Raw genomic sequence first — 27,562 nt, forward strand, 5'->3', positions numbered from 1 at the left:
TTTTAGACAGTGCAAACCATTTATTCCGGTTTCTTCCTGCGGGACCCGGGGTCGTCAGGGCAAAGTGAGCCACAAGGAGCACCACAGCAAGGCACAAAGGTGAGTCCCGCATCAGGTGACACCGACTGCTGGGGGCGTCCGAGCACCAGGAGGGGGCCAGGCACCGGCCAGGGGTGTGGGGACCCCCAAGGGATAAGCAGCTCCAGTGTGTACTGAGGGGGTGCAAACTGACCGCGACGTGCGCCCTCTGGCCAGTTCCTCAGGACGTTCACAGCACACGTGGCCAGCACAGGGACAGAAACGCCCCTGGGGCATCCATGAGCAGCAGGACGGCCTTACAGCGCACGGCAGCCCTATTCCTCCTGCCCCCGTCAGAGGGGAACCCCTGGGCAAGTTTCCACTAACCAGGCCAGAGGCTGGAACGGCCTCAAGTGCCCAGCTGCTGCCCTGAGGCCACCCCAGGCCAACCACCCTCCCAGGCCCTAGGGGGGTGTGCAGACAGGAACGAGGGAGGGGACTTCTCAGGATGGGGCTCTCTTCCCGGAACCCCGGTCCCTCCCGCCAGTGTGGACGAGTGAGGGTGGTGCTGTAGGGCCCAGCGACACTACGATGAAGGCAGGTGGCCTGAAGTGTGACCCCAGTGGGGCAGAGTGAGGACCTGTGGGGACGTGCTGCGCAGGAGGGGAGAGGCCTGGGCATCCCCTCACCCACGCGCGTCCCTGCATAGGACGGGAACCCCAGGATCAGGAGTAGGGAGTCAGTGCAAACCGAGTGAAAGACCGACTTCCCAGCAGCTGGAGCCTCTCCCACATGCGCTGCCAACCAGGCCTCTAGGCCTCACTCCGGTACCGCAGGCGGGAGAACCGGTCCCGGACAGCCTGGTCGCTGTCGGGCCCGCCCTCGGCCAGGCGAACCACCCTACCGCTCGGGACAAGGTCCCGCACCTTGTGCTTGGCCACGGAGACCGTGCCAGGCGCGTCTGGGCTAGCCGGGCCCATCAGGAGGACGCAGGCAGCATGGCGGCTTGGCTCGAACAGGACCGCTACGGGAGAGACGGCCGTCAGGGCGCTCGGGAGCAGCCAGAGGCGAGCCGACGGCAGGCGCAGCCCCAGCCCCCCGGAGGCGCACTCACCTTGGAAGGCGACGATGTTGGCCGAGAAGTTAGCGAGCTCCAGCAGGACGCCGGGCAGGCTGGGGTGGAATACGTACAGGGTGTGCTGGGCGTCTCTGGGCTCCTGGAGCGAGAACCACCGTGCAGCATGAGCTGACCCCACGTCTGCATCAGAGACGCTGGTGTCCTGGGCCCAGGGTCGGGCTGTGCTGTGCGCCCTCTCCGGACACTCGGACAGAGTGGCCCTGCCCAGAGCTGTGTCCACAGGGTCCTCAACGGTGCAAGCAGCTTCTACTCCCCTCCCCTAGCCTGACCCTGACCCTTCTGACGCATGCTCCCACTGGAACTCCGCACCTGCCTTCCCCCACATCCCCCGGCTTCTTCCCAGATCCCCATCCTCTGCCCCAAGGCACACCTCAGCCCCAGCCTCCCGTGTGGTCCGGGGTACCTCATCCCACCCACGGTCCCACGGCTTCCATTTATGTGTGCACACCCAGTCACCCAGTTAGCTCCCAGCTGCCTCGAGGCAGGGCCCAAGGCTGGCCTCTGGTCTCCGGCCCTGGCCCGGGTGTGTCCCCTTAGTCCATGCCCTGCCCGTACTGTCTGGTTGGTGCCCATCAGCTCGTGGAGGCCCCAGAAGAAGAAGGCTGAGCGGTGGTCTGCGGTTGGCAGGCTGGCGGACTGCGGATCCCCGGGGAGGCCTGGGAGAGCCTGTTTCCACAGGACAGCCCCGGTGCTGAGGTCCAGGAACACAATCTGGGAGGGAGGGGGACAGCATGGGGGGGGCGGTCACAGGTGGGCTTGCACAGGCCCACGGGCCCCAGCCAGGCCAGCCCTGAAGGAGCTGCACCCCAAGGGCACCCAGGATATCTGGCCAAGGCCCCTCTTTTGCTAGCTCAGCCTGCCAGCACGGCCCCGTCTGCTGTCCCGACTAACGTCCCTCAGCTACGAACAACGGTGGGGCCTCAAAGGGGGTGCAGCCAACCTGTCTGTCAATGCCGGTTCCGTTTTCAATGACCACAGCCAAGGTGTCAGGTTTGTAGTGGCCGAGGATGGGTTTTCTGCAAGGACAGGGCAGGAGCGTTCACACAGGGCCTCTGTGGGGGGGCTCTGGGAACAGGTACACCAGCCCTCTGCTCCTTGGCCGCACCTGGATGGGGCCTGGACAGGCAGCTGAGGCCAGGGTGGACGGGGTCTCACCGGCCCCTCCGGTGCAGGGCAGCACCAGGGGACAGGCAAGAGGCCTCTGGCTGAAGCACACAGACGTCCCCCAGCCACCCGAGGCCTCATCCCAGGGCTGCCAAGGGACAGGCTGCGGTGCCCGGCTGGCAAGCACTGCCCAGTTCCTGGAGAAAGACTCGGTACCTCAAGACCTGGGCTGCACTGAAGGTCCACCTGGGCGCCAGGTCCTGCCCATCAACCAGCACACAGGCCTCTGAACTCACGAGGAGGAGGTCCTCACCAGTCTTCCCTGGAACGTTCATCAGGTAGCGGATGGCTCCCGGGCTAAGGGGAGAGAGCCAGAGAGATGTGGCAAGGACGCGGGCTGCCTGTGGGGTTAGCAGTTCGCCCCATGCTCCCTGCTTCAGTTTAGAGTAAGACCAGGCGCTGGCTGTGTGCAGAGAGCCCCCCGGCTTCATCTCAGCTGCTGTAGGCCCACTTCCCGTGTCTGAGCCCAACGGCAGGCAGGGCTGTGGCCCTCGCCCCGCGGCCACCCCTGCAATCCCCCGTCCCGACTGACCTGTGCCACAGCAGCCTGGGGGTGGTGGCATTCAGCACACCCTCCCAGCGCGGGTCGCTCCTCAGTGGGCTCCCGTTCCCAGTCGCCTTCTCGTGGAGACCCTTCACAGAGCAACCACAGAGGGAGCTCGCTGCTGGAAACCCAGAAGAGCCTCAAGACGCTGCTGGCCGGGAGGAGGCCACCCGCTAGCCCTGCTTCCGGGACACACGGTGCCCTCCCTGAGCCTCGGGTGCGACACGTTCGGGCTTTCTGAGCCTGTCAGTGATGAACTCGTGTCCTCCCTGCGGTCCCCGGCTTCCCTGAGAGGGACAGTCCCGGGAACAGCAGGCGCACATACCACAAGGGAAAAGGATGTAGTGGGCACCCGCCGGGGAGATGTGCAGGAGGGAGCCTGTGGTCCCGCCCACACCAAGGCTGCCGCGGCGGCCAATCTGGTGTCCAGTGCTGCCGGAGTAGAGGTAGCCGCCGACCTGTAACACAGAGAAGGGGGTCAAGACCCTCCTGGTCCAAGGAAAGAATGCGTTGAGTGTGTGGACTCACACCCTCCCGGGGACGCGGGCAGCCCCACGCCAGCCACAGGGCCCCACCCTCCGTGCTGCCGCGGCACCTACAGCCAAGTGCACGCTCTGCCCAGAAGCTGCCCAGGAGGAACAGAGCCGCCCCAGCGTGCCGGTCAGCAGGTGCCAGGAGCACGGGGCCCCGGGCACGTCCCCCGACAAATGGTCAGACCCATGTTGTGCCCAGGAAGTGAGAGTGGACAAGGGGCAGAGAAGAGGCGTCACAGTGAGTGGGCCACGGCGACCCAGGAGGGGAGCAGCACCTCCTTCTCCTCCTGGGTGAGAACCAGCAGGTCTGGGGCCCCGTCAGCATCGACGTCGGGCAGCTGGAGTAAAGAGCTCAGGACAGAAGCGTTCCTTCCAAAGCTGCTGGGGTGGCTCCACAGGGTTTCGCCTAAAACCAAGCACAACGTCACCAAGTGCTGGCTTCAAATCCCCTTCCGCTGCTCGCTGGCAACGGCACAGTGCCCACACTGAGAAATGGAAGTGCCCGCAGCAGGAGGCCAGAGGCCAGCGCCGAGTGCGCACCACTGGGCGTCCAAGTCGTCACACGCCGGAGCGTCAGATGCGTCGCTTCTGGAACGACAAAGCTCCACCTTCCTCTTCTGCTTCTCCTGTGTCTTCTCATGTTTGGCTCTAGAACATCTTAGGGCCAACACTGACCCTCCCACCCGGATGGACAGGGCCTGACGCTTCCCAAGCCCCTCAGGACCCCTGACTATTGCTGAAGTCACAGGTGGACCCTCAGCCTCCAGGGAGGCCCCGGCTGAGTCCTGCACACAGAGGTGGAGAAGGAAGGGGCGTGCTTATGGCTGGACCCATGAACAGAGGCCCTGACAGAACAGCTTCTTTTTTCCCCAGGTACGATCTCATCCACACCCTTTTTAAGACTATTTCCTCTCGTGAAATATTTCCAGCCTTCTCTTTGTTTTCCTCTATAGCCCTAAACCCACGACTGGTAAGGGAAATGCCACTCCTCAGCACACCCAGCGTCTGGGCACAGAATTCCTTAAGCCACCAGTGGGGTCTGGGGGCTAACCACGGCCTGTTACATGGAGGCCCAGACACGAGCGCCCGTGCATCCAGAGCCCTGACAGGCCCTCCCCCAGGGGCTCAACCAGACGCTGGCCCGGGTACTGCAGCCGCCACTGAGCCCCCGTCTCTGCTGGCCCCACAAGCACAAAGGAGCCAGGAGGTGACAAGACAGGGTGGAGTGGGACTGCGAGGAGGCGGCACCCCTCCCTCCTACCCCTGGAACCTTCTTCCCCATCTTGTGGGCTGGGGCGAGAACCCAGGCTGAACCTCCTCAGAGCTCCCTGGTGTGGAACCTCCCGTGCGGAGCTGCCTACCTGTGAACAAGTCCACAGCAACGAAGGAACCGGGTCTGCCCACGAGGATGCAGGCAGAGGTCGACCTGCCGCCCTGCAGCTGTGGGACGGAGCACTGCACAAGGGCCCCGTCCTGGGCTGCGGGCCTCTCCCAGAGCACGCTGCCGTTGGCCCCGGACACGGCGGCCACAAAGGTACAGGGGGAGGAAAAGCCTGGCAGGGAGAGACCCAACTCTGTGGGGCATGTCAGCCCCTCTTCCCCACACCCTGCTCCCGGGCCCAGCCCTCACTGCTGGCCCCGCAGGGACCCTACTGCTGGCCCCACGGGGTCAGGAGCTGCGCGGGGGCCAGGGTGCTGGGACCACAGCCCACACCCTGTCTGTTTCTAGGCCTCCTGGGAAGGAAGGGCAACGTTCCAGTTTCCCAAAATTCCACCAACCACTTCCCCCAAAGACGGCAGAAGGAGAGGATCCCTCCACCCACAGGAAGTTCCTCCTTTTTCAGGTAAAAGCAAAATTACCTTCGTCGGTGCAGGATAGGTTGAAATTGTTGCTGCCGTTGGTATTTTTATAAAGAAAGAGAACATCTTGGATCCTGTCCCTGTTTATGTCTTCTGTAGCCAGAAAGTCATAGGTGACTGAAAAAGAAAATCACAGACTATAGTCCCGGGGCCCCGCCAGGCTTAAAGGCCCGGCCAAGCCCGACACCACCTACTTCCGTGCTCCCTGTGGGTCAGCACCAGTTAGCACCCGCCAGCGTGAGGCCGCACCCAGAGCAGTGGCATACAAACGCATGCTCGCACACCTTCTCTTCAGGAAGGAGTCCCTCCCTGCCTGTCTGGGTCCAGGAGTCTGCACTCCCACACTCGTAAGGGTCGACTTCTCCCTTTCATTGAAGGACTCAAATGATACACTGCAAGTGTTAACACGAAAACGAACTAAGGGGCGCCTGGGTGGCTCAGTCGGTTAAGCGTCCGACTCTTGATTTCTGCTCAGGTCATGATCTCAGGGTCGTGGGATCGAGCCCCGCGTGGGGCTCTGGGCTCAGCATAGAGTCTGCTTGTCCCTCTCCCTCTGCTCCTCCTCTATCTCTAAAATAGATAAATAAAATCTTTAAAAAACAAAACAAAAAGAACTCAAAATGGATCAAAGACCTAAACTTAAGAGCTTCCTTCTAGAAAACATAGAGAAAAATCTTCATGACGTTGGATTTGGTAATGATTTCTTGGATGTGACACCAAAGGCAAGGCAACAAAAGAAAAAACTGACACACTGGAGTCCATCAAAATTTAAAGCCTTTGTGCATCAAAGGACACTGTCAAGAGAGTGAAGAGACACCCCACAGAGTGGGAGAGAATGTCTGCAGATCAGGTATCTGACAAGGGACTGATACCCAGTATCAGCCTACCCCTCCAGCACAAAGACAACCCAAGGCAAAAACGGGCAAAGGACTTGGAGATGCTCAACATCACCAGCAGTTAGGGAAATGCCAATCAAAACGGTAATGAGACATGACTTCATGCTCTTTCACCCAAAATAACTGGACGAAGGGACTTGGTCCCTGTAGAGCCGGTTCACTGCGTCATTCCCAGCTGCCAAAACGTGGAAACAAGCCAAGTGTCCATTGACAGAAGAATGGATAACCAGAGTGCAGTCCATGTACAATAATTATTCACCCGTAAAAAGGAAGGAGATTCGGATGCCTGCGACAGCATGGATGAACCCGGAGGGCGTTGCACTCAGTGGAATCGGCCGGACACAGAAGGGCAAGTCTTATATGACTCCACTTCTGCGGAGGCCCCTGGAATAGGCAGACTCAGAGGCCAAGACGCTCAGGAGGAGGGAGAGAGGAGTCGGTGTTTGCTGGCTACCCTTTCTGTTGAGATGATGAAAAGGGGCAGAGGTGACGGTTACACGGTGTTATCGATGTCCCGGCGCCAGTGAGTTACACTCTCTAAACGTACATGTCTATTTCACTACGATTTAAAAAATAAATCAGGGGCGCCTGGGTGGCTCAGTCGTTAAGCGTCTGCCTTCAGCTCAGGTCATGATCCCGGAGTCCTGGGATTGAGCCCCGCATCGGGCTCCCTGCTCGGCGGGGAGGCTGCTTCTCCCTCTTTCACTCCCCTTGCTTGTGTTCCCTCTCTCACTGTGTCTCTCTCTATCAAATAAATAAAATCTTTAAAAAATAAAAATAAAAAATAAATCAAACGCCAGTCTCAGGACTTCCAGATTCATGGAGGGAAGAGCTTGGCAAATCCTCTCCCTTGAAACAACAATATAATGAGACAAATTGCCAAAAGCAACCGTATCAGGACTCTGGAAACAGACACAAGGCATGCCGCAAATCGAGAGGTGCCTCCTGAGAAAAACCAAGCCATGGGTCAGGACAGTCAGCGTCCACCATCCTACTTATGGCTCCTGCCGACCTCGACCTCCGCGGCTGGGCACCAGACGGGTCAGCTTCCCCGCCAGAGGGGGACGACATGATTTGCAGCCAGATGTCCAGGGCTACGGTGCTCTCCCTGGCAGCGAAGGCCAGCTCTGAAGCCAGACACAGGCTGGGATACAGGGCGGAGCCGACAACAGTCAGGAGGACCAGCCAAAAAGTGAACGGAGCCAGGACAAACAGAAACTAAAAGAATTTGCGATCACCAGACCAGCCCTACAAGAAATATTGAAAGGGGTCCTCTAAGCGAAGAGAGAGCCCAAAAGTAACATAGACCAGAAAGGAACAGAGACAATATACAGTACCAGTCATCTCACAGGCAATACAATGGCACTAAATTCATATCTCTGAATAGTCACCCTGCATGTAAATGGGCTAAATGCCCCCAATCAAAAGACACGGGGTATCAGATTGGATAAGAAACAAAAAGTGAATGGAGAGATCCAGAAAATGAGATCCGGAAATGAGACTCTAGGTCCCCACATATCCCTGGCAGCCCGAGGCTGCAGGAACCACAGGGAGGAAGCCTGTTCAGCCCCAGAAAGAACCAGGGACATGCTGTAACCGACAGACTTGTCTCCCGAGCGAGTGGCCAGACTCAAAGATCCACGCCACACGACTTCCTTTACGTGATGTGTCCACAAAAGGCAAGACTGTAGGCAGAAGGCACTGGTGGCTGTCTGGGCTGGGGGTCGGGGACGATGGAAATCTAAAACTGGACCGGGCCAACAGGTGCACAGCCGCTCCATAAATGGACGAAAAATCATCTAATCGTACACTTAAAACAAGCGAACACTTTGACATATAGATTACACTTCAATAAAAGCTGCAAAAAAGAAACACAGAAACATACATTATTCCTGTCTCTCAAAATTAAGCGTCAAATTCTGAATAAAACTGACGGCGAGGCTTAAACGAGAAATTCCCTTCACTGCACGAGAGACGCCTGCCGGCGTTCACAGCCGCTCGTGCTCGCTGTGGGCGCTCCCACCCTAACAAGGAGGCGAAGTGTCCAGAGAAAGGCTGACTCGGTGGCTTTGCATAGAGGCCAAGAATCCAGACTGCCGCCTTCATGGGGGGAAACGGATTTGCTCAAGTCCGGCTCAGCCGACCGCAACGGCCGCAGAGCACTTGAGGAAACCAGACTACAAAACCTGCAGTTTTCATAGCTCCCCACAGCCTTCCCTCTATCTCTTCTTCCAGCTGCTCTGTTTTATTAATTTTTTTAAATTCCAAAACCTAACCGAAGGGGCCCCTTTCCTTTATCGGCACAACCCATCCTTCCTAATACGGAGAGCAGGCCACCGTGCTCCCGTTTTTCCTGAGAGGCTGCTCGGCAGCTCGCCGAAGTCCCAAGACCGTGGACGCACCATCGGCAGCCACTCAGGGCTGATTCTCAGTCACCCACCACCCTAGACTCGGGGACACAATGCCACCCCCACCCCGGGGACAGGGGTTTGGGGCATACCTGCTGCATTGTAGTCGATCCTCCACACCCCCTGGGACGCAGGCCGGTCCGGACACGGGATGATGAAGGAAACCACGAACACTACAAAAAGGCAGACAAACAGTGAAAGAAAAAATGCCACCGTGCGGCATCGGGAGAGGTGAGGCTGCCAAGGCGAGCCTTTCAGGCTATCCTCCGCTTTTGCTTGGTTTCCCAGATTCTCCTGCAGTTTCTTGTCTTCATTCTTCAAGGGGTGGATTTCGGCTTCTAGGTCCTTGCTGTCCATCATCACGTGCACATGCCAGAGCTGGTCACTGCGTCAATAAAACAGGGACAGTCACACAGCTGCCCTTCCAGCCGTGCTCAGTCTCCCAGACCGGGTGCAGCCATGACTGCGCCCATCAGCCCAAGAAGGAAAAGCTAAATGAATGTTTACGGTGTCTTGGATGCCACCCAAGAAGGTCCTTTTGATGGCAAACTGCTCGTGTGGAGCCGGCAGGCAGGGGATATTTCCACCCTTAACACCCCGGTGTCTCCTGCCTGCTAAGGCGGGGGCAAGCCGAGGGAGTGCTGGGCAGCGCTGGGGCCGTGGTGGGTCATCAAGCCACGCATTAAACATTAACTAAGCTGCCCGGGTACAGTCTGGGCACGCCTGACCCACTGTCTCCCAGCCTGAAGCACAGACAGGCAGGGGGCCCAGGCGCAAATGTGGTGAAACCAGCACCCTCACACGGGGACCCCCCCCCGGAGGATCATGGGTCCCTGGGGAAAAGTGTCAAAAGTGAAGGCGGGTTCTGGTGTCCCAGCCTTGCCCCACGCTCACTGTGTGAAATGAGGCAAACCACTGCACGTGACCATGCCCCATTTCCTGACTTGTAAAAGGAAATCAGAATCTATTTTAGAAGGTTGTTTAAAGGATTAAATTTGTAAATTCACATAAAGCACTTATAACAGCACCTGACATACATTAAGCACTCGAACGCTAGCGGATTGTTACTAATGATGAGTTAAGACGCGCTGGACGTCCGTGGAGGAGGAAGTGGACAGCGGGAGGACGGGTCTCAGTGTGAGTGCCGCCGGGAGCCCTGCCTCCTGCTGGCTGGACGTGGGTGACGTGCTGAGCCAACCTGGAGGCACCAGCTTGGAAAATGAGGCAGGGAACGCTTCTGAAGATGGCCAAGCCACAGGACAGAAAGCACCTGGTCCCTCCCTGGCAGCTGGAAACCACCATCCATCCTTGGGTTCTTTATTAGATGAGAAAGACAGGACTATCTACCTGGTGTAAGGCAAGATACCTGTCATCCAGGTCCTTTTGAAACACCCAAGCCAGTGTCCTAATGAACACAAATTCTATCGAGAGAATGGAAGGGACTACGTGGGTCTGAGTGAGTTATGATCCTTGTCTGCCCAAAAAAGAAAGTCAACAGTTCATGACTCAAATGGGGACATGCCTGAGACCAGATGGAGGCGAAAACCAGAGGACATGGCCGGTGGCTCAGAGTGGCCCCTCTAAGGACAGGTTAAGGAAGATGGAAGGAGACAAGAGACTGCTATTTTTTTTTTCTATAAACTTTTTAGTTTCTGTCTTTAACTATTTTTCTCTATTTTTTTTTAAAGATTTTATTTATTTATTTGACAGAGAGAGAAACAGCGAGAGAGGGAACACAAGCGGGGGTGGGGGGGTGGGAGAGGGAGAAGCAGGCTTCCCGCAGAGCAGGGAAGCCCGATGCGGGGCTCGATCCCAGGACCCCAGGATCATGACCTGAGCCGAAGGCAGACGCTTAACGACTGAGCCACCCAGGCGCCCCTCTCTAATTATTTAATTAAAATAATTCACTTAAAAACCTGTGTGTAGCCTCCTGGATGGCTCAGTCAGTTGAGCGTCCAGCTCTTGATTTTGGCCCAGGTCACGATCTCAGGGTCGTGAGATCGAGCCGCGCTGGGCAGGGAGCCTGCTTGGGATTCTCTCTCTGCCTCCCCCTCTGCCCCTCCCCCCCAAATCCTCAAAACCTGTGTGTATACCTCCATTAGGGTAGCTTTCATTAAAATCAAAAAGTGAAAGATGACGAGTGCAGGTAAGAATGTGGAGCAACTGGGACCCTGTGCACTGCTGGTGGGAATATAACCGGGGTCAGAGTAACAGAGTCACCCTGTGACCCAGCAACTCCTCTTCCAGGTGTACGCCCGAGGGAACTGCAAACAGACTCACGTAAAAACCTGTAAACAAACGTTCTCGGCTTCATTATTTGTAAGACGTGGATACACACAATGGAACAGTACTCAGCCCTAAAAAGGCATAACGCATGACCCCTGCTACGGCAGGGATGAACCTTGGGAACAGCCGTGCTCGGTGAGACACCCGGACAGAAAGACGCCATCTATGTGAAAGGGTCACAACAGGCAAATGCGTAGCCACAGGCAGCGGTGGCTGCCGGGGTGTGGGGGGTGATGAAAATGGCGGCACTGCAGACGGACTAATGTCGCTAACAGTAACTTTTAGGTTAGGTGTATTTTACCACAATTTAAAAAGAAACCCAAATGCATCTGTGTGCATTCTCGCTCGTGCTGACACATGAATGTGGAGGTCTGGGAAGTCGGAAAAGGCATGCCCGTCCAAGGTAATGAGTTGGACACGGGAGGATCAAACAATGACTCATGAGCAGGGGCCTCATTAAACCCGAGCACCTGACGTGGGGTGGGGAGGTGGGGCGAGGGTGTCTGGAGGAGTAAGTAGGGAAAGAGCCGCAGCAGAGCCTGGGGTCAGGCTGGGCCAGCAGGAGAGCTGCTTATTCAGCAGGTCTAGACGCTATGTCCCCAAGGAGCGGACGTCTGATGTATTTAGAACACGTACATCCCTTTGGCAAAGGAAAGAAAACTGAGCGAGAAATCAGAATGCTAAAATTCTTGACTTTAAAAGCTCTGTCTTTAGGGGTGCCTGGGTGGCTCACTCAGTTAGGGTCCGACTCTTGGTTTCAGCTCAGGTTGTGGGATCGAGCCCCGCGTTGGGCTCCTCGCTCAACAGGGACTCTGCTTGAGATTCTCTTTCCCTTCCCTCTGCCTTCCTTGCACACGCACTCGCGCTCTCTCTCTAAAATAAATAAATAAATATAATCTTTATAAAAAAAAACCGCTATCTTTAAATTTCTCTTACTTCAGAGCTTTAAAACACTGGGCAGGAAACTCAAGGTGTCTGAGCTGTAGCTGCCCTCATCTGTCAAAAGCATGGCGTCCACCAGGGGACAGTGGGAAGGCCCCCTAAGACTGTCTATGCAAGAACAAGGGGCTCCGTTCAAAGTGACCCCACTACTCATACCCAGCCTGTGGTCCTCGTTTTTCCAGACCCGCCTGGTGGAGGGAGCACGAGGGGGAGAGCTCAATACTAGCTCTCTCTCCCTCTCTCTCTAAATCTAGTAAATCTGTTTACTTGAGAGAGAGAGCGCACAAGCAGGGGCAGAAGGAGAGGGAGAAGCAGGCTTCCCGGCTGAGCAAGGAGCCCGATGCAGGGGATGCAGGGCTCAATCCCAGGACCCCGGACCATGACCTGAGCCGAAGGCAGACGCTTCACCGACTGAGCCACCCAGGTGCCCCAATAAAGTAATATTTAAATAGCAACCTTCTCTGCTGTTGTTTTAAAAATGTAGCCAATTGACCATTTTGACCTTTTTTTGTTTTTTAAGTAATCTGTGCCCAACGTAGGGCTCAAACTCAGGACCCCGAGGCCAGGAGTTGTACGGCCCCCGACTGAGCACCCAGCGCCCAGAACACATGGCATCTTTAAGCAAGTGCATTGAAAGGTCTGTTACACGCAGAACTAGTTCGATAACCATTTGTGATCGATCATAAGTCATGACTGATCATGACTGAGGGAAGTGCATGGTGTGAGTTACAAAATCACAGAGAGAACATTCTGTCGAGCTCCAGAACCTATATATACTTTGGGGCCCTAAGAGCTGATAGTTTTATTTGTAACTTTGCAAACTGCTATTTATGTATGAAACAAAGTAGGAAAACATACGGAGAAGGGGTTATGTTTACAGAGGACTTCTTAAATGTGTGACTTTTCCTCAATGTAAACATTTTTAGTGCCTACTTAAGGACGTCAAGTCAAGGAGTACAATTCCAGTGTTGTGCATGTTGTCAAAGACAAAAATAAAACCAATTTGGTGGCTTAAAAAAAGAGAAAGATTATTAGCACCAAAATAAAAGAACCCTAAATATATGTCCAGATGGTCTAAGCAAAAACCCGAGTAGACTTTGAAGCTGGGTTTGGGAGCAAGCTCTACCACCTGTTTTGTGGCTTTCCACAGACTTGTTAATAGAAGCGTGATTTCCTTTGTGTGGTTGTGGGTGTTTCGTGCGTCTCGTGCAGGTGTTGGGAAGGTTGTAGGCAATGTCCGCAGTGCGCCGGGCTCTGTGTGCCTCCCTCTGTCTCTGTCACTCCTTTCTCGAGGTTTTCGTCTTCGTCACCACCAGCCGGTGCCGCTTCTACTTTCTCTAGACCCTAGGAGACCCGACTTATCTCACTCACCTCCGCTTTCCTGTTAAAGGACCTGCTTCGGGCCTAGAGCTGCCTCAGGGGCCAAGGGTCTGTGCTTGACATTCTGAGAAGCAGCATAGGCTCTTGGCATGAAGATTCCTCGACAGCCTTCCAGTGAGGCCTTGTGACCTCCCACCCCCCAGGAATAGCCTCTATAAGGGGTCTTCACAGAGCTGTTCCTATACCACTGACAGTTTACAAGATAATTTAGGTGGTACGTAAATGAACATTTTTATTTCGGTAGTTACGTATACATATTTTAAAGATTATTTATTTGAGAGAGAGGGAAGTGGGGTGGGGGGCAGAGGGAGAGAGAACCTCAAGCTGACTGAGCACAGAGCACGGAGCCCGATGTGATCCCACGACCCCGAGCTCATGACCTGAGCTGAAACCAAGAGTCAGATGGTTAATCCACTGAGCCACCCAGGCGCCCTTGTTACATACATAGTTTTCACAGACGTCTTTCCATTTATGGTTAAGTGATTATGGTCTTAGATATCTTTTTTTTTTTTTTTTTTAAAGATTTTATTTATTTATTTGAGACAGAGAGAATGAGAGAGAGAGAGCACATGAGAGGGGGGAGGGGCAGAGGGAGAAGCAGACCCCCTGCCGAGCAGGGAGCCCGATGCGGGACTCGATCCCGGGACTCCAGGATCATGACCTGAGCCGAAGGCAGTCGCTTAACCAACTGAGCCACCCAGGCGCCCGTATGGTCTTAGATATCTTAATAACTGATACAGTTTCCTTTGCTGTCGGTTCTCAAATTACTGCTATATAGGAAGTGGCAAAGATCACACCGAGAGGTCTGGTCCTGCCCTCCGTCCAGTTTCCCCTGCGGTCACAGCACAACTACGGCACGGTGTCAGACTCCAAAAGCAACATCGGTGCAGTGTTTTAGCCCGTGTGTGGACTCGTGCGTGCCAACATATGCAACTGCTCCCCTGTGCTCTCTCCCTAGGGCACACCCACCAACTCCTCCCCAGCATCTCTCACCCCTGCCAATCTCAAAGCTCCGTTTCTAACATTTTGTCATTTTGAGAATGTTATGTAAATAGAATCGCAGCGCAGGAACTTTGAAATTGGCTTTTTTCCACCCAGCATAATGCCCCTGAGGTCCAGCCACTGTTGTCTCTGTTACTTTTTATTACTGAGCAGTACTTCCTGGTACGGAGGGACCATGGTTTGTTTAACCACTCACACACCAAAGGATAGCGGGTTGTTACTAGTTTTTGGCTATTTTAAATAGTGACTGTGGGGCGCCTGGCTGGCAAAGTTGGTAGAGTGTGCGATTCTTCATCTCGGGGTCATGAGTTCAAGCCCAAAGTTGGGTGCAGAGGTTCCTTAAAACAAAAGGTCTTAAATAAAGTCATTGTGAAAATTCACATGCAGATTTCTGTATGGACATAGGTTTTCACTTCCCTGGGATAAATGCCCAGCAGTGTAGCTGCTGAATTAATTGTATGGCAATCACTGTCTAGTCTTTTTTTTTTTTTTTTTTTTTTAAAGATTTTATTTATTTATTTGAGAGAGAATGAGAGAGAGCACATGAGAGGGGTTAGGGTCAGAGGGAGAAGCAGACTCCCTGCCGAGCAGGGAGCCCGATGCGGGACTCGATCCAGGGACTCCAGGATCATGACCTGAGCCGAAGGCAGTCGCTTAACGAACTGAGCCACCCAGGCGCCCCCACTGTCTAGTCTTTAAAGAAACTGTAGCTCTGTTGTTTGTTGCACACATATTTAGGATTGCTGTGACCCTTTTATCATCACACAATGTTCCACTCTGTCCCTAGTTCTTTTCTTGCTCTGAAGTCTGCTCTATCTGATATTCATATAGTTATTCTTCTTTTGATTAAAGTTTGCATGGTTTATCTTTGTCCATCCTTTTACTTCCAATCCATCTGTATCATTAAATATATAGAGAACATTATATACACATATATATCTATATCTAGATAGATAGATAGATAGATATTTATCTAAGTAATCTCTACACACAACACGGGGCTCGAACTCATGACCCTGAGATCCAGAGTCACATGCTCTTGTGAGCCAGCAGGGCGCCCCATGTGTCATTATATTTGAAGTAGGTTTCTTTTAGACAGCATATGGGTCATTTTTTTTCTATAAATCCACTCTGCCAATCTGTCTTTTACCTTCAGGTCATTTACTTTTAAGGAAATTATTGATGTCAGGCCTTTAACTTGCCTTTTTGTTCTGCTGGTTCCCTGTTTTTTGTGTCTTGGTTTTCTCTTTCCTGACTTCCTATGGTTACCTGACATTATTTAGAATTCTAGTTTCACTTGGCTGTAGCATTTTGTATAGATTTTTGAGTGGCTGCTCTGGGCATCACATTAGATACACCTAACTTATCACAGTGACTGGTGTCAGCCTTTTACTGGCTCAGATGGAGGCAGAAACCTTAGGTCCCTTAGTCTACCTGCCACTGGACAGGTCTTTCTGCTATAGACACTGAGACCCATGTCAACGAACGCATCCTCCATCAACCACCGAACAGGACTCAAAACTCAGGAGAAGTATTTACTCAGTTTCCCTTTTTCTGTTTTTTCTTCCTGACATTCCAAGACCCCTTCTTCTCCCATTTCCTTTCTGTTTCAAGAACTTATTTCAGTGATTCTTTTAGAGTAGGTCTGGGGCAACAAATTTTTTTTTTTTTTTAAGATTTTATTTATTTGACAGAGAGAGAGACAGAGAGAGAGGGAACACAAGCAGGGGGAGTGGGAGAGGGAGAAGCAGGCTTCCCGCCGAGCAGGGAGCCCAATGCGGGGCTCGATCCCAGGACCCTGAGATCATGACCTGAGCCGAAGGCGGATGCTTAACGACTGAGCCACCCACGGGCCCCTGGGGCAACAAATTAATCGTCCTTCACGTGATGATGTCTAGGTTTCTCCATCATTCCTGCAGAATACTAACACCAGGGGCAGGATCCAGGGTTTGAGCAGGTTTTCAGCACCTCCTCTGGTCGTTTCTGGCGAGAAATCTGCTGTCATTGGAATTGTTCTTCCCCGTTTGTGAAGATGCCAATTTCTCTCTTGATGCTTTTAAATTTCTTTCTTTGTCTTTAGTTTTCAGGAGCTTCATTGTCCGGGGTTTGCTCAGCTTTGAACCTGTAAGTTTATGTCTTTTACCAAATTAGGGATATCTTCAGTCATTACTGCAGTTTCCTAGAGTAGCAGCACCTGTGAGAGTCCCAGCCCAGGCCACGGGGATGGGGGCTCAGATGCTGGGCTCGGGCCAAACTCCAACTGTGCCATGTCCTCTATTTCTGTCCCTGGCTGCCCCAGGGTGTTCTTTTAAGGTGTTTTTAACTAGAAGAAATGAGGAGCACCTGCATGGCTCAGTCGGTTGAGCGACCAACTCTTGATTTTGGCTCAGGTCATGATCTCAGGGTCCTGGGATTGAGCCCCACATCAGGCTCCGTGAGGGGCGTGGAGCCTGCTTGGGACGCTCTCTCTCTCCCCTGCTCCTCCCCCTGCTCATGTGCACCCTCTCTCTCGCTCAAAAAAAAAAAAAAGTAAATCTTAAAAAAATAGATTCTCTCTCTCCTTTTCCCTATGCCCCTCTCCCCCACCCTGCTTGCGCTCTTCTCTCCCTCTCAAATAAATAAAGGAGTTGATTAAAGAAAAGTACTAAATGAAATGATTTTTAAAAAAAGATTTTATTTATTTATTTGACAGAGAGAGAGAGAGAGAGCGAGCTCAAGCAGCCGAGAGGCAGAGGAAGAGGGAGAAGCAGGCTCCCCACCGAGCAGGGAGCCCGACATGAGACTTGAATCCCAGGACCCCGGGATCATGACCTGAGCCGAAGGCAGACACTTCACCGACTGAGCCACCCAGGCGCCCCAATGAAATTTTATAGGTATTCTGCAAATATGGCTGAAGTCCCGAGTGGTATATGAGTGAAGTCTGGAGGGACTGCTCTCTACAGCCTGCAGATGGTGGAGCAGAGAAGCTGGAAGACCTCCCGTTGTTGCCCGGTCCCAACTGAGATCTGCTCTCCCAGAACCATCCCCTGATCCAGATTCTGTGCTCTGTAAGACCTCATCCCGTTTTCAACATGGAGTCTTCCAAGTGTCTAAAGAGCACCAGGGAAGAAGCCACACCAGGTGATTTTCACCTGCGACACGGTGCTGCTCACGTGAATGGACAGAGCCTTCAGTGGCCCTGAAAAGCCTAATCCTAACGCTTTCCCTGTTGCTAAGTCTGCCTAGAACGTCCTTCCCTTTCAAACCCCATCCATCCCTTAAGGCCCTCAGCAAATGTGAACTCTTTCTGATTTTTCTAACCAAATGTGACCCAAAGCCAGTCAACATTTCTGGCTATTTGGGGCTGAGGGGTGGGGACATCACAGTTGAGGAACATTGACTTCCCACCTAATCTAAGTCATGAGGAAGGGCACAGTCCAGGGGAGTGGCTGGGCCTGGAGGTTCACCCCCTTATCTGGGGCACCTTGGCCATATTACCTACCTAGCCTGTCTGTCTGCCAAGTTCTTGCTCGCCCAAGAGATCTTAGCAGAATTAGGTAGAAAGGTATTTTGTTGGAAAGAGACTGGACAGTATCCAGATTGATGGATGAGGACATGGGTGGACATCCAGAGATGGTAGGAGGCCAAGACAACAGTGAGACCATGGCCCTGGGAGCAACCCACCTGAGACGAGGCTCCCAGGCCCCTGGACACTGCCTCACCTCCCACGGCCTCTCATCGTGGGCTCCTCCCAAGACAGGCCGGGCAGCCCTCAAACTGCCGGCTCTGCAACAACCCTGTATTCTCAGGTGGGGCTTTCCAGATGCGGCCGGTACCCCTTCACTCCCCCATACCTTCACCCCATGCCCCAGAGAAATCTGGAGAAGGCAGCAGACATCCAGCACAAAGTCCTACGGGAAAAGAGAGCAAGCCCTATCCCGAAGGAAAAACTTCTTTTAAACATAGAGAAATACCATGAAAATGTTAACATCTGGGCTTCCTAGTCCAGCTGATGGAGCCACCTAGATTCCTGGAGACATTATGGTACACTGTGAGCAACTCCAAAGGCCACAGTCCTCACCTCGGGCGACGTCTGACCTCACAGGGGTATTTTTATATTGGGGTCAATAATAAACAATTCTTCCTTGTGACATTTTTGAAAATTCAAAGGTAAGGCTTCGTATGGTAGGGGAGGTGTAGGACCAGGGCCAGCGCAGAGGAGATGCGAGCCCCTAAGGCGGCCACAGAAAGAACTGCGCCTCCTTGGGAGGGGGTTCACGTGCCCAGAGACGGGACCCAGGACATTGTGACCCTGATGCTTGAGGACTAGAGGCTGAACCCAAAGGCCGACTTCCAGCTCCGGCCCCATCTCTATAAGAGCAAGTTGTCCCTGAGTGTTTCTGGATGAATCACCGGCTGACTTCAATTACTCTTAACAATTTCTTCTTCTTCTTTATTTAATCATTAACAGGGTTCCAAGACTTTGTCCCAGTGAAATTAAAGATGCTTTATAATAACAAACAGATAAAAGACACTGTGATCCTCCTCCAGAGGTTTCCATTCTTTGAGAGAAAACCCAACCCAAGAATACAACTTTATTTACCTCAAAACAAATTGAGGTGGACATACGGAGAGAGGTAACCCCACCATTGACTCTCTGGGGAAGGGACAGCACATTACATCCAGCAGCTCTCTCTAGAATCCCGAGCTGAGCTGGGTCTCTGGGGTGGGTGCAGGAACTGGGGGTCAGTAAGGGATGGGGGCAGGGAGGAAGCAGCGGCCTGGGAGTCCTTTGTCCTGACGGTCAGTTCTGTATCTGATCTATCCGGGCTGCACAAATACCTCCTTGTGATAAAATCTCATCCAAGGAGACCCACGTACAAATGAGTGCGAGTAGTAACTGGTGAGGTGGAAGAGAGTGAAGCCTAGCAGCTAGGCTGATGTTTGTGCCAAGGTCAATTTCCTGCTTCTGATAACGTGGACAGTTATGTAAGACATCTGAACGGCACGAGGACAGCTCCTCACAATTTCTGTAACATCTCTAGAGTCTATAATTAGTTCAAGATAAACAGTTAAAAAAAAGAAAAGAAAAAAGGAAAACCTGTGCAAGAGGGTGGGGCTCGGAGCTTCCCACAAGCTAAGAGGAAGGACCAGCTTCCCCACGGGCGGCCCTGGGTGAGGCCGCCCCACTACCTTAGTAGGAAGCTCTTTTGTTCCGAAGGCAGGGAACTCTGTGTGCTTCGTTTTGTTTGTTTTTGGCAGAATATCAACAACAATGGAGTTCTGTGGTAACTTGAAGGCATCTGCAAGAACAGCCAAACCCCTGACAGGCTACAATTCTCTACTTCAAAATAATGACCAGCTTTCTGAAGACTACGCCTAGCAATCATCTCCCTTCCCACTGTGGAAAAGAAAGATGCTTGCAGTTCTTCAGCATGACCGGCTTATAATGATACTGCAAAACATCCAGAGCACAAAGCAAATGCCAGAGTTTACGTGGGGTCAGGGAGTCCAAGGACACCACGACAATGTAAACGCCCAAAGCGCTGGGAGTTTGCCCTGCTCAACAGCCTCTACTCCCTGCCCCCGAGGGCTTGGAAAAGGTGTGGGCGCTCTGGAGGATTAAACTGACTGGAAACGTCCTCTTGGGGCCCCAGGTAAGGCTCTCCCAGAACTCTAAGCCCAGCCACCCGAAACCTTGGCACCACAGCCAAGGCTTTTTCTTAAAAAACAGAACCCAGGGGTGCCTGGGTGGCTCAGTCGGTGAAGCGTCTGCCTTCGGCTCAGGATCCCGGGTCCTGGGATCGAGTCCCGCGTGGGGCTCCCTGATCGGTGGGGAGCCTGCTTCTCCCTCTCCCTCTGCCTGGCCCTCCCCCCCTACTTGTGCTCCCGCTCTCTCTCTCTCTCAAATAAATAAAATCTTAAAACAAAAACAGAACCTAAAACAAGCCAATAACCCAGTTTCCTCAATCCTATTGTTAACCTAATAGGACATATGAGTGGGAGCCCAGAGCCAGTACTTTTCACTTTCCCATGATTTACTTGGGTTTCTTGGGGCTCTTTCTGGTGCAGAACAAGAAAACTTTCCAAGGAAAGAACACAAGTCTTTCCAGATGAAGTCTACCCCGACTGGACTCCCCGCCCCGCTTTTTCAGCTTCAGCTTACTACATACCTGAACACTTCTCACACAGCAAAGTGCTTTCAGCCCCCTGCCACCTGGCAGGGAAACCACAGGGTGAACACGGTGATCTTGGGGGGTCTAGGAATAGGAAACAAAATCATCCTCTGCTGGAAGCGGAGGAGCTTCCCGACTCCCCAGGGCCTGTCCTGAGGAGCAGGGTTGGAGGAGGGCTCTCAGCGCATCGGGACGCAGGGCTGGGTAGGGCCCGCACGTCCACGCTGCAGCGCGCCAGGGACAGCACCGGAACTGCCCACTTAGGGACAAACCTCTCCCCTCCTGGCAAAGAGGCTGGGCCGCTGTGCGGCGCCCCGCTCACAACCCAAGTGAGAGACGTGGTGCCAAGGGCCAACCCCATCTGCCAAGAGGCTGAAAAACAAAGCGCCCAAGATTTCTCCCCAAACTAAATCTGTACGTCTATGAACTGCTGGGTTTTTTTTCCCACTTTTGTTTCAAATTGTAACCTCTGTTGTTAAATTCCCCATAAAGAGGGAATAAGAGAAACCTAAAAGGTATTTTGTGTCTAATAGCACAAGGAAACGTCTGCAAACCGTAAAGCTGGAACAAACCACAGACATCGAGTGTGTTTATGTATTAGTCCTCATCTGCTAGCGTAGGAAAGACTCAGAGCCGCGGGCCTGTGGGCTTTAAATATGCACACCCACGTAACAGAGGCTTCTGCAAGCCCCACCTGGGAACGCGATGTTCACCTCTGTGTCAGCGACGTGAAATGTGAGAAGCAGGAGAGGAGTCCTAGGGGACTAGCAACATGTGTTAACACCTGTCAATAAGCCCAAAAGGAAAACAATCCACATTTGTGTTCGTGGAATTAACACTTTCCAGCTACCAAAATGGAATTAAGAGCTTTTTATCGAACATAAAAGCTGTTACGATATAAAAGGTGAAGAAAAGATAATACAGGAAAAAGGCCTTGAGGTAAAGAGACTCGCATCCAGTATCCTTTTTGGTCGGTTCTAACAAGCTGGTGGTCGCCAGGACAGAAAACAGACACCGAGTCACAGGATTCTGCGACAGTCATTAACTGGGATTTTCTCCTATCAATTCTGAGTTATCAGTGGTAAAACTAAAAGTCCACTTTTTAACTTAATGTCAAATAAAAAGCAAAGAAACGAAGAGAAATGTGACAGATGAGAAAGAAAATGCCTGAAAAGATGTGACCCTAAGGACACCTGGAGAGACAGGAGCCAATGGCCTGTGGGCCTGGTTCCCCCCCAGGTTACTCTCCTGCCTCCCAGCTACCGTGGGTATGTCTGCTCCCGGCCACCGCAGCCGCCACACCTGTCCTCCCCGGAAGGCGGGCTGTCGGGACAGCGACTGGGTGGCAACTCCAATCAGGGGGAAGGATAAAATCAATTCAGGCAGGTCATCAACATTTCAAGGGGGCAGGCATGTCCGCAGAAGCTGCACCTCCAGTTTCTCCAAAGGCTCTTTCTCTAATTACGGTTTGCTGAGTCAGAGAGAACAGAACATTTAAATTAGAAAAGTCTCGCTCTAATTGTTAATGGATTAAGAAAGTATAAAAATATCTGTGGCAAGGACAGAAAGAAAACTGGCAGGACAAGTAACTGGCAACTCTACAGAAGTAGGGGGTCTAATTTTTTAAACTAAAATTTGATTTCTTTTCCTTTTTTTCTTTTTAAAGAAAAAATCACTGCAGGGTACTTTAATAAGAAATCCCCTGCTAACTTTTAAAATTTGAATTTTACAGCATTCTTTTTTTTTTTTTTTTAAAGATTTTATTTATTTGACAGAGAGAGCGAGAGAGCACAAGCAGGGGGAACAGTAGAGGGAAAGGGAGAAGCAGGCTCCCCGCCAAGCAGGGAGCCCGATGCGGGGCTCGATCCCAGGACCCTGAGGTCATATCTGAGCCGAAGGCAGACGCTCATCCATCTGAGCCACCCAGGCGCCCCTACAGCATTCTTTTAAGGGAATTTTCAGACCACGCACCATCATCCTCTGTGCTTCAGGGCCACCTTTGCAGACTTCAGGGTCTGTGATCGCTAATCGATCTTTTTTTTTTTTTAAAGATTTCATTTATTTATTTGACAGAGAGAGACACAGCGAGAGAGGGAACACAAGCAGGGGGAGTGGGAGAAGGAGAAGCAGGCTTCCCGCGGGGCAGGGAGCCCGATGCGGGCCTCGATCCCAGGACCCTGGGACCATGACCTGAGCCGAAGGCAGACGCTTAACGACTGAGCCGCCCAGGCGCCCCTCGCTAATGGATCTTACAGCAAGTACGCTGCACGGCTCGTCCCTACAGCTGGTTGTTATGCATACAAGCGGTTTAAGAACGTCTCCTACACAAGGAGGCCGGGAGCGGCCCAAGTATTCTGACAGCGGTCCAACACGGGGTATGAGAGGCACCCACAGTATCCCAGCAGGCAGCACTGAATTTTTGGCGGAGCAAAGTGGAAGCCAGACAATGACATCTATAGTGTTCTGTTGCTTACAGATGAACAACTATTTCCTCTCTTCACCAAAAAAACCATCTGAAGACAAAGAACAGGCCCGACATCATCTTTCAGACGAGAACAAACTGGAAGGTCCTGGCTCCTGGATAAAGGCACGTGCAGTCAGCGCTCACCAGCCTGACCGAGGATGGTTCCCGGTACCTCCCAAGTGTCAGTCAAGGATTAACATCCATCTGCACTTCGGACAGGTAACTATTACACAGAATAACTTTCATAGTTTGTCCAGAAAATAGCACAGAGTAGCCTTTTCCCTGAATTCTAAGGCAGATTTTATCTCTTTTGACTGCTACACTGGTGTTACTTCTTGTCTTTTTATTTTTTTTTAAATTTTTTTTTTTTTTTTGACAGAGAGAGACACAGCGAGAGAGGGAACACAAGCAGGGGGAGTGGGAGAGGGAGAAGCAGGCTTCCCACAGAGCAGAGAGCCCGATGCGGGGCTTGATCCCAGGACCCCGGGACCATGACCTGAGCCAAAGGCAGACGCTTAACCGACTGAGCCACCCAGGCGCCCCTTTAAAGATTTATTTGAGAGACAGAGAATGAGAGAGAGAGAGGGCAAGAGGGGAGAGGGTCAGAGGGAGAAGCAGACTCCCTGCTGAGCAGGGAGCCTGGACGCGGGGCTCGATCCCAGGACCCCGGGATCATGACCTGATCCGAAGGCGGACGCTCCACGACTGAGCCACCCAGGCGCCCCACTTCTTGTCTTTACACTAAGGGAAGGGGGTGTGTGTGGGGGAAGCAAAAGCCCTTAAAAAGATAAAGCGTAACTCTTACTCCATCACTTTTGACCAACTCTGCAAGACCAGTAGGTCTTAACTTTACTTACTTTTTATCATTATTTTTTTAAAACCTTTTGTCATGTCAATGTTTGATTATTCATAAGAGCAGGGCAACCCTCTGGGATCCCCTCCCTCCTCAGGAGCTTACCTTGCTTTGCTGCCCAGCAAAACAGTAAGAAAATAAAACATATTTGTAAGAGTAGAGCCCCACAGCCCATGTGCTCATCAGCCAGGTCCAACAGTTACCAAAACATGGTGGATGGAGCGCTTGTCCCCTACAGCCCACCTCCGATCTTTCTGAACTGGACACTTGAGAGGCCTGTGGCTGGATCTGCCTTGTCTCTGCTGGTGTTCACTTAGGAATCAGCACTCTCCTTCTCCTTCTTCCTTTTTTTTGACATCACATCCAAACAAGCTAAGCTCCATTATAAATTTTATAAAGGAAGAGTGTGAACGAAATTCATTAAGTTTATAAAGACCAGTTTTGAGTGAGATTAGAGTAGGTTTTGAAACATCCAACAAACCCTATGGATGCCAACGTATGTCCGTCTGCAATTCAGTTCCACTGCTTTAGGTGCTGTTCTGACAACTTCTCACCTGGGTTTGTGGAGCCCTCTCCAACTTTCTTTCCTCGATGCTGCAAGAGACATCCTTCTAAAATATCTCCTGAAAATGCCATTCCCCTGCTTTGAACTACTGAATGACTACTCAGGACTTTAGAACAAAGCTAGGACAGCTCTTCAGTCTGCCACCTCTGGTGTTACCTCTCTCCAAATCCTACATCCAGGATCTGTTCTCCAGTCACAGTGCTGATCTTCTGTGCACACAGTTCCTCTGCCCTTCTTCCTCTAGTAACCCCCGTGTGCCTTCAAAGCCCGCTCTACCTGATCTCGCCATGCACACTGCTCAGTCCTCACTGAGCCACTGGTGAGACCCACCCCCAGACCGCGAAGGGCCTGAGGGCCTACACTTGTTTTTATCGCCTTTGTTTTCCCAGGACAAAGCATAGTGCCTGGCATAAAATAAACACATTCACATGTCTGAATAAATGTCCAAATCTTGCTCTGCTCTGCTCATGTTCTTTTCTTGGAAGGGTAATTATTAATGGATTTATTAACCATTGCTTTGAAATCTACAGCTTGCCCAAGGAGTTGACTTTTAAAACCTGATTTTAAATAATGGTATTAAGTCACTTGTAGGGGTCACTTTGACTACCTGACATCCATTCTCTCTAGTAACAGCACCTTAATTTCCCTCGGGGAAATCCACTTTCCCGCATGCTCAATGCAGTTCTGGTGGGACTGATGCATCCCCACTTTGGGGAGGGCTCCCTACCCGGGTCTAGCTAACTGATTAGAGCCCAGATGAATATCAGGCCAGAGTTCACCTGCAATTATAGGGAATAGGCACTCTTTTCCCACAGGAGTGATAAGTGGAACGGTGGTTTTAAAATACGTTCACAAACTCTTTGGTGTGCCTCCCTTAAAAGGTGAAGTCTTTTGTACTTAATAATGCTGACAAATAGAATATGGCAGAAGTCACAGAATCAGAATTCCTGAGCTAGGCCACAAAAAGCACTGTGGCTTCCATCCGCGCCCCCCCCCCCCACCCTGATCACTGACTCTGAGGGAAGACCACCACCACGTGAGGACGCAGGCCCTATGGAAAGGCCCACCAGGCAAGGAAATAAGGACTCCTGCCAACAGTTAGCAAGGAACTGAGGACTCCAGTCTTTGGCCATGTGAGTGGGTCATCTAGAATCAGACCCAAGAGTCCTGGTCCAGGCTTCAGATGACCACAGCGCCAGCCAATGTTTTGGTTGCAACCATATGAGTCTCTGAACCACAATCACCTCACTAAGCTACTCCTGAATTCCTGACGGACAGAAACGGAGATAATAAATGTTTGGGGCACCTGGGTGACTCAGTTGGTTAAGCATCCGACGCTTGATTTTGGCTCAGGTCATGATCTCAGGGTTGTGAGATCAAGCCCTGTGTTGGGCTCCATGCTGGGTGTAGAGCCTGCTTGGGACTCTTTCTCTCTCTCTCCCTTTGCCCCTTCCCACCTCTAAAAAACAAACAAATAAATAAATAATAAATGTAGGATGTTTTACTCCATTACTTTTTTTTTTTAAGATTTTATTTATTTATTTGTCAAGAAAGAGAGCACAAGCAAGGGAGAGCGGCAAGCAGAGGGAGAGGCAGGCTTCCTGCTGAGCAAGGCGCCCAATGCGGAACTCGATCCCACAACCCCAGAATCATGACCTGAGCCGAAGGCAGACGCTTAACCGACTGAGCCACCCAGGGGCTCCAATCCATTAATTTTTATGTTGATTTTTATGCGGCAGCAAATAACTAAATAAGTAGGTAGGATAGAGGCAGGAACCTAAGAAAAAAGCCAACACAGAAACAGGGCAAAGAGGAGGTATGTGAAAGGATGGGGGAGCAACAAGACCTCCCCCACACACCATTACCAAGTCCTGATGACCTAATTTAAGCCATTGGCCCCTCCTATTCTTGGTGCTCTGAACTTTCCCATATGAAAGCCCGTAGAATGCCGCCATAGGTTGAGCTAGTTCTAATGGATTCTCAACACTTGAAACCAAAAGCACTCCAATCAGTGCAACAAGGTCCAGAGAGCTGGTAAATGTGCGAATAAATGTCCACTTGATACTTGGATCATTTCCATCTCATCCTTCCCTGCTCTGTACTTTGTCTTTAGCATGCTCTCTTTCTCTCTCTATATATATACATATTTAAAAATTTTATTTATTTATTTGACAGAGAGAGAACACAAGCAGGGGGAGCAGGAGAGGGAGAAGTAGGCTCCCCGCGGAGCGAGGAGCCCGATGTGGGGCTCGATCCCAGCACCCTGAGATCATGACCTGAGCCCGAGGCAGACGCGGAATGGACTGAGCCACCCAGGTGCACCCCGCATGCTCTGTATTTTGCTTATTATCCATATCCTTCCACAGAAATGGAGCTCCTTGAGGACAGGAATCCTGTTTTGTTGAGTGCTACAGTTTCAGCACCTAGAACCATGCCTGGCACGCAGCAGACACTCAGTGTCTCTAACTGCCTGCTCCCTGAGAAACTGCAAGGAAGTGGTGCAATCTGGTGGCGGCACCAGAAAGACATTCCCAGCCGGTACCGGGAGAGGAGCCTATCACACAAGCTCCTTAGCTGAAATCCCACGGTTTCCAAGAGAACCCGAAAGTAACTGCAGTTGCCTCCTCTGATAGCTTAGGCTGCTCAAGGTCAGGCTCTCAGTCAGATCACTGCCAATCAATTTGTAGGGGAGCAAGGAACTCTCTGAGAGCGACCTTGCCTTTTTCCCTGTCGAAGTCTGCCTGTCTTGTCCAGTAAGGCAGGCTGCGTCTGTGCGAGCGATGTGCCCCCTACACGAGTACACGTCAGCTGACCTTCGGGGTACTTTGCGAGTTCACTGTCCGGACGACAGAGAGAGGAGGACGGAGGCCGTCTCCGCACATCGGCTTCCGTGGTCCTACATTTTGCACCGCCCGCGGGCAAGCGGTGCAGCACCCTCAAGAGCACCGCGAGTATAGACTGGCTTACCTACTGTGCCGCCGACGTGGGGCGGGAAGCTTCCTACCGGGAGTAAATCCGGTCTTTGGGGCAGCTGGGGCTGGCGCGGACCGCCTCCGGGAATCGGACCTGCCGACTCGCTGGGGCTGGAGGGCCGGGGGAGCGAGCTGGCCGCGGCCGCTGCGGCAACCTGTCCGCCCACACCTCTGCACGGACACGCGTGGACCCGCCGCTGGGCGAGGCGGGCGACACCGTGGGCGGGGTCTCGCTGGCTGGCAGTCTCCCCGCGCCCGGATCGCCCAGGCGAAGAGGAGCGATCGCGAGCGAAGAGGTGGGGCCCCGCGCGAGCCCCGCCGCGAGCACGCGCGAGGAGGACGAGGCCGCGCTCACTCTCGGGCCGCCGCCGCGCTCCTCGGC

The 27,562-nt window shown here is 52.5% G+C and overlaps 1 protein-coding gene and 1 long non-coding RNA gene across 5 annotated transcripts; one reads left to right on the forward strand and one right to left on the reverse strand.

Annotated features, from left to right (window-relative positions):
* FAM234A (family with sequence similarity 234 member A) lies at positions 1-27,562 on the reverse strand. Of its 4 annotated transcripts, none has more exons than XM_036083530.2 (12): positions 27,176-27,562; positions 8,654-8,946; positions 5,258-5,374; positions 4,759-4,950; positions 3,673-3,803; positions 3,190-3,322; positions 2,853-2,982; positions 2,477-2,617; positions 2,097-2,172; positions 1,712-1,867; positions 1,133-1,235; positions 1-1,042 (listed from the first exon to the last, which is right to left on the reverse strand). In XM_036083530.2, the coding sequence occupies exons 2-12, from the start codon at positions 8,919-8,921 to the stop codon at positions 831-833; spliced, it is 1,659 nt and encodes a 552-aa protein (XP_035939423.1). In that variant the 5' UTR covers positions 8,922-8,946; positions 27,176-27,562; the 3' UTR covers positions 1-830. The 4 variants fall into 4 exon arrangements, with proteins under 4 accessions (XP_035939423.1, XP_035939422.1, XP_035939424.1 ...); XM_036083529.2 differs by having other exon boundaries at positions 2,853-2,985; XM_078075049.1 differs by having other exon boundaries at positions 865-1,042; positions 1,605-1,867; positions 2,853-2,985.
* Positions 19,332-24,670, forward strand: LOC118530192 (uncharacterized). Its single transcript, XR_004914504.2, has 3 exons — positions 19,332-19,807; positions 22,803-23,009; positions 24,161-24,670. It is a non-coding gene; the product is annotated as an uncharacterized LOC118530192 (long non-coding RNA).

Source organism: Halichoerus grypus, chromosome 6 (genome assembly GCF_964656455.1).
Source record: "Halichoerus grypus chromosome 6, mHalGry1.hap1.1, whole genome shotgun sequence".
Lineage (NCBI taxonomy): Eukaryota > Metazoa > Chordata > Mammalia > Carnivora > Phocidae > Halichoerus > Halichoerus grypus.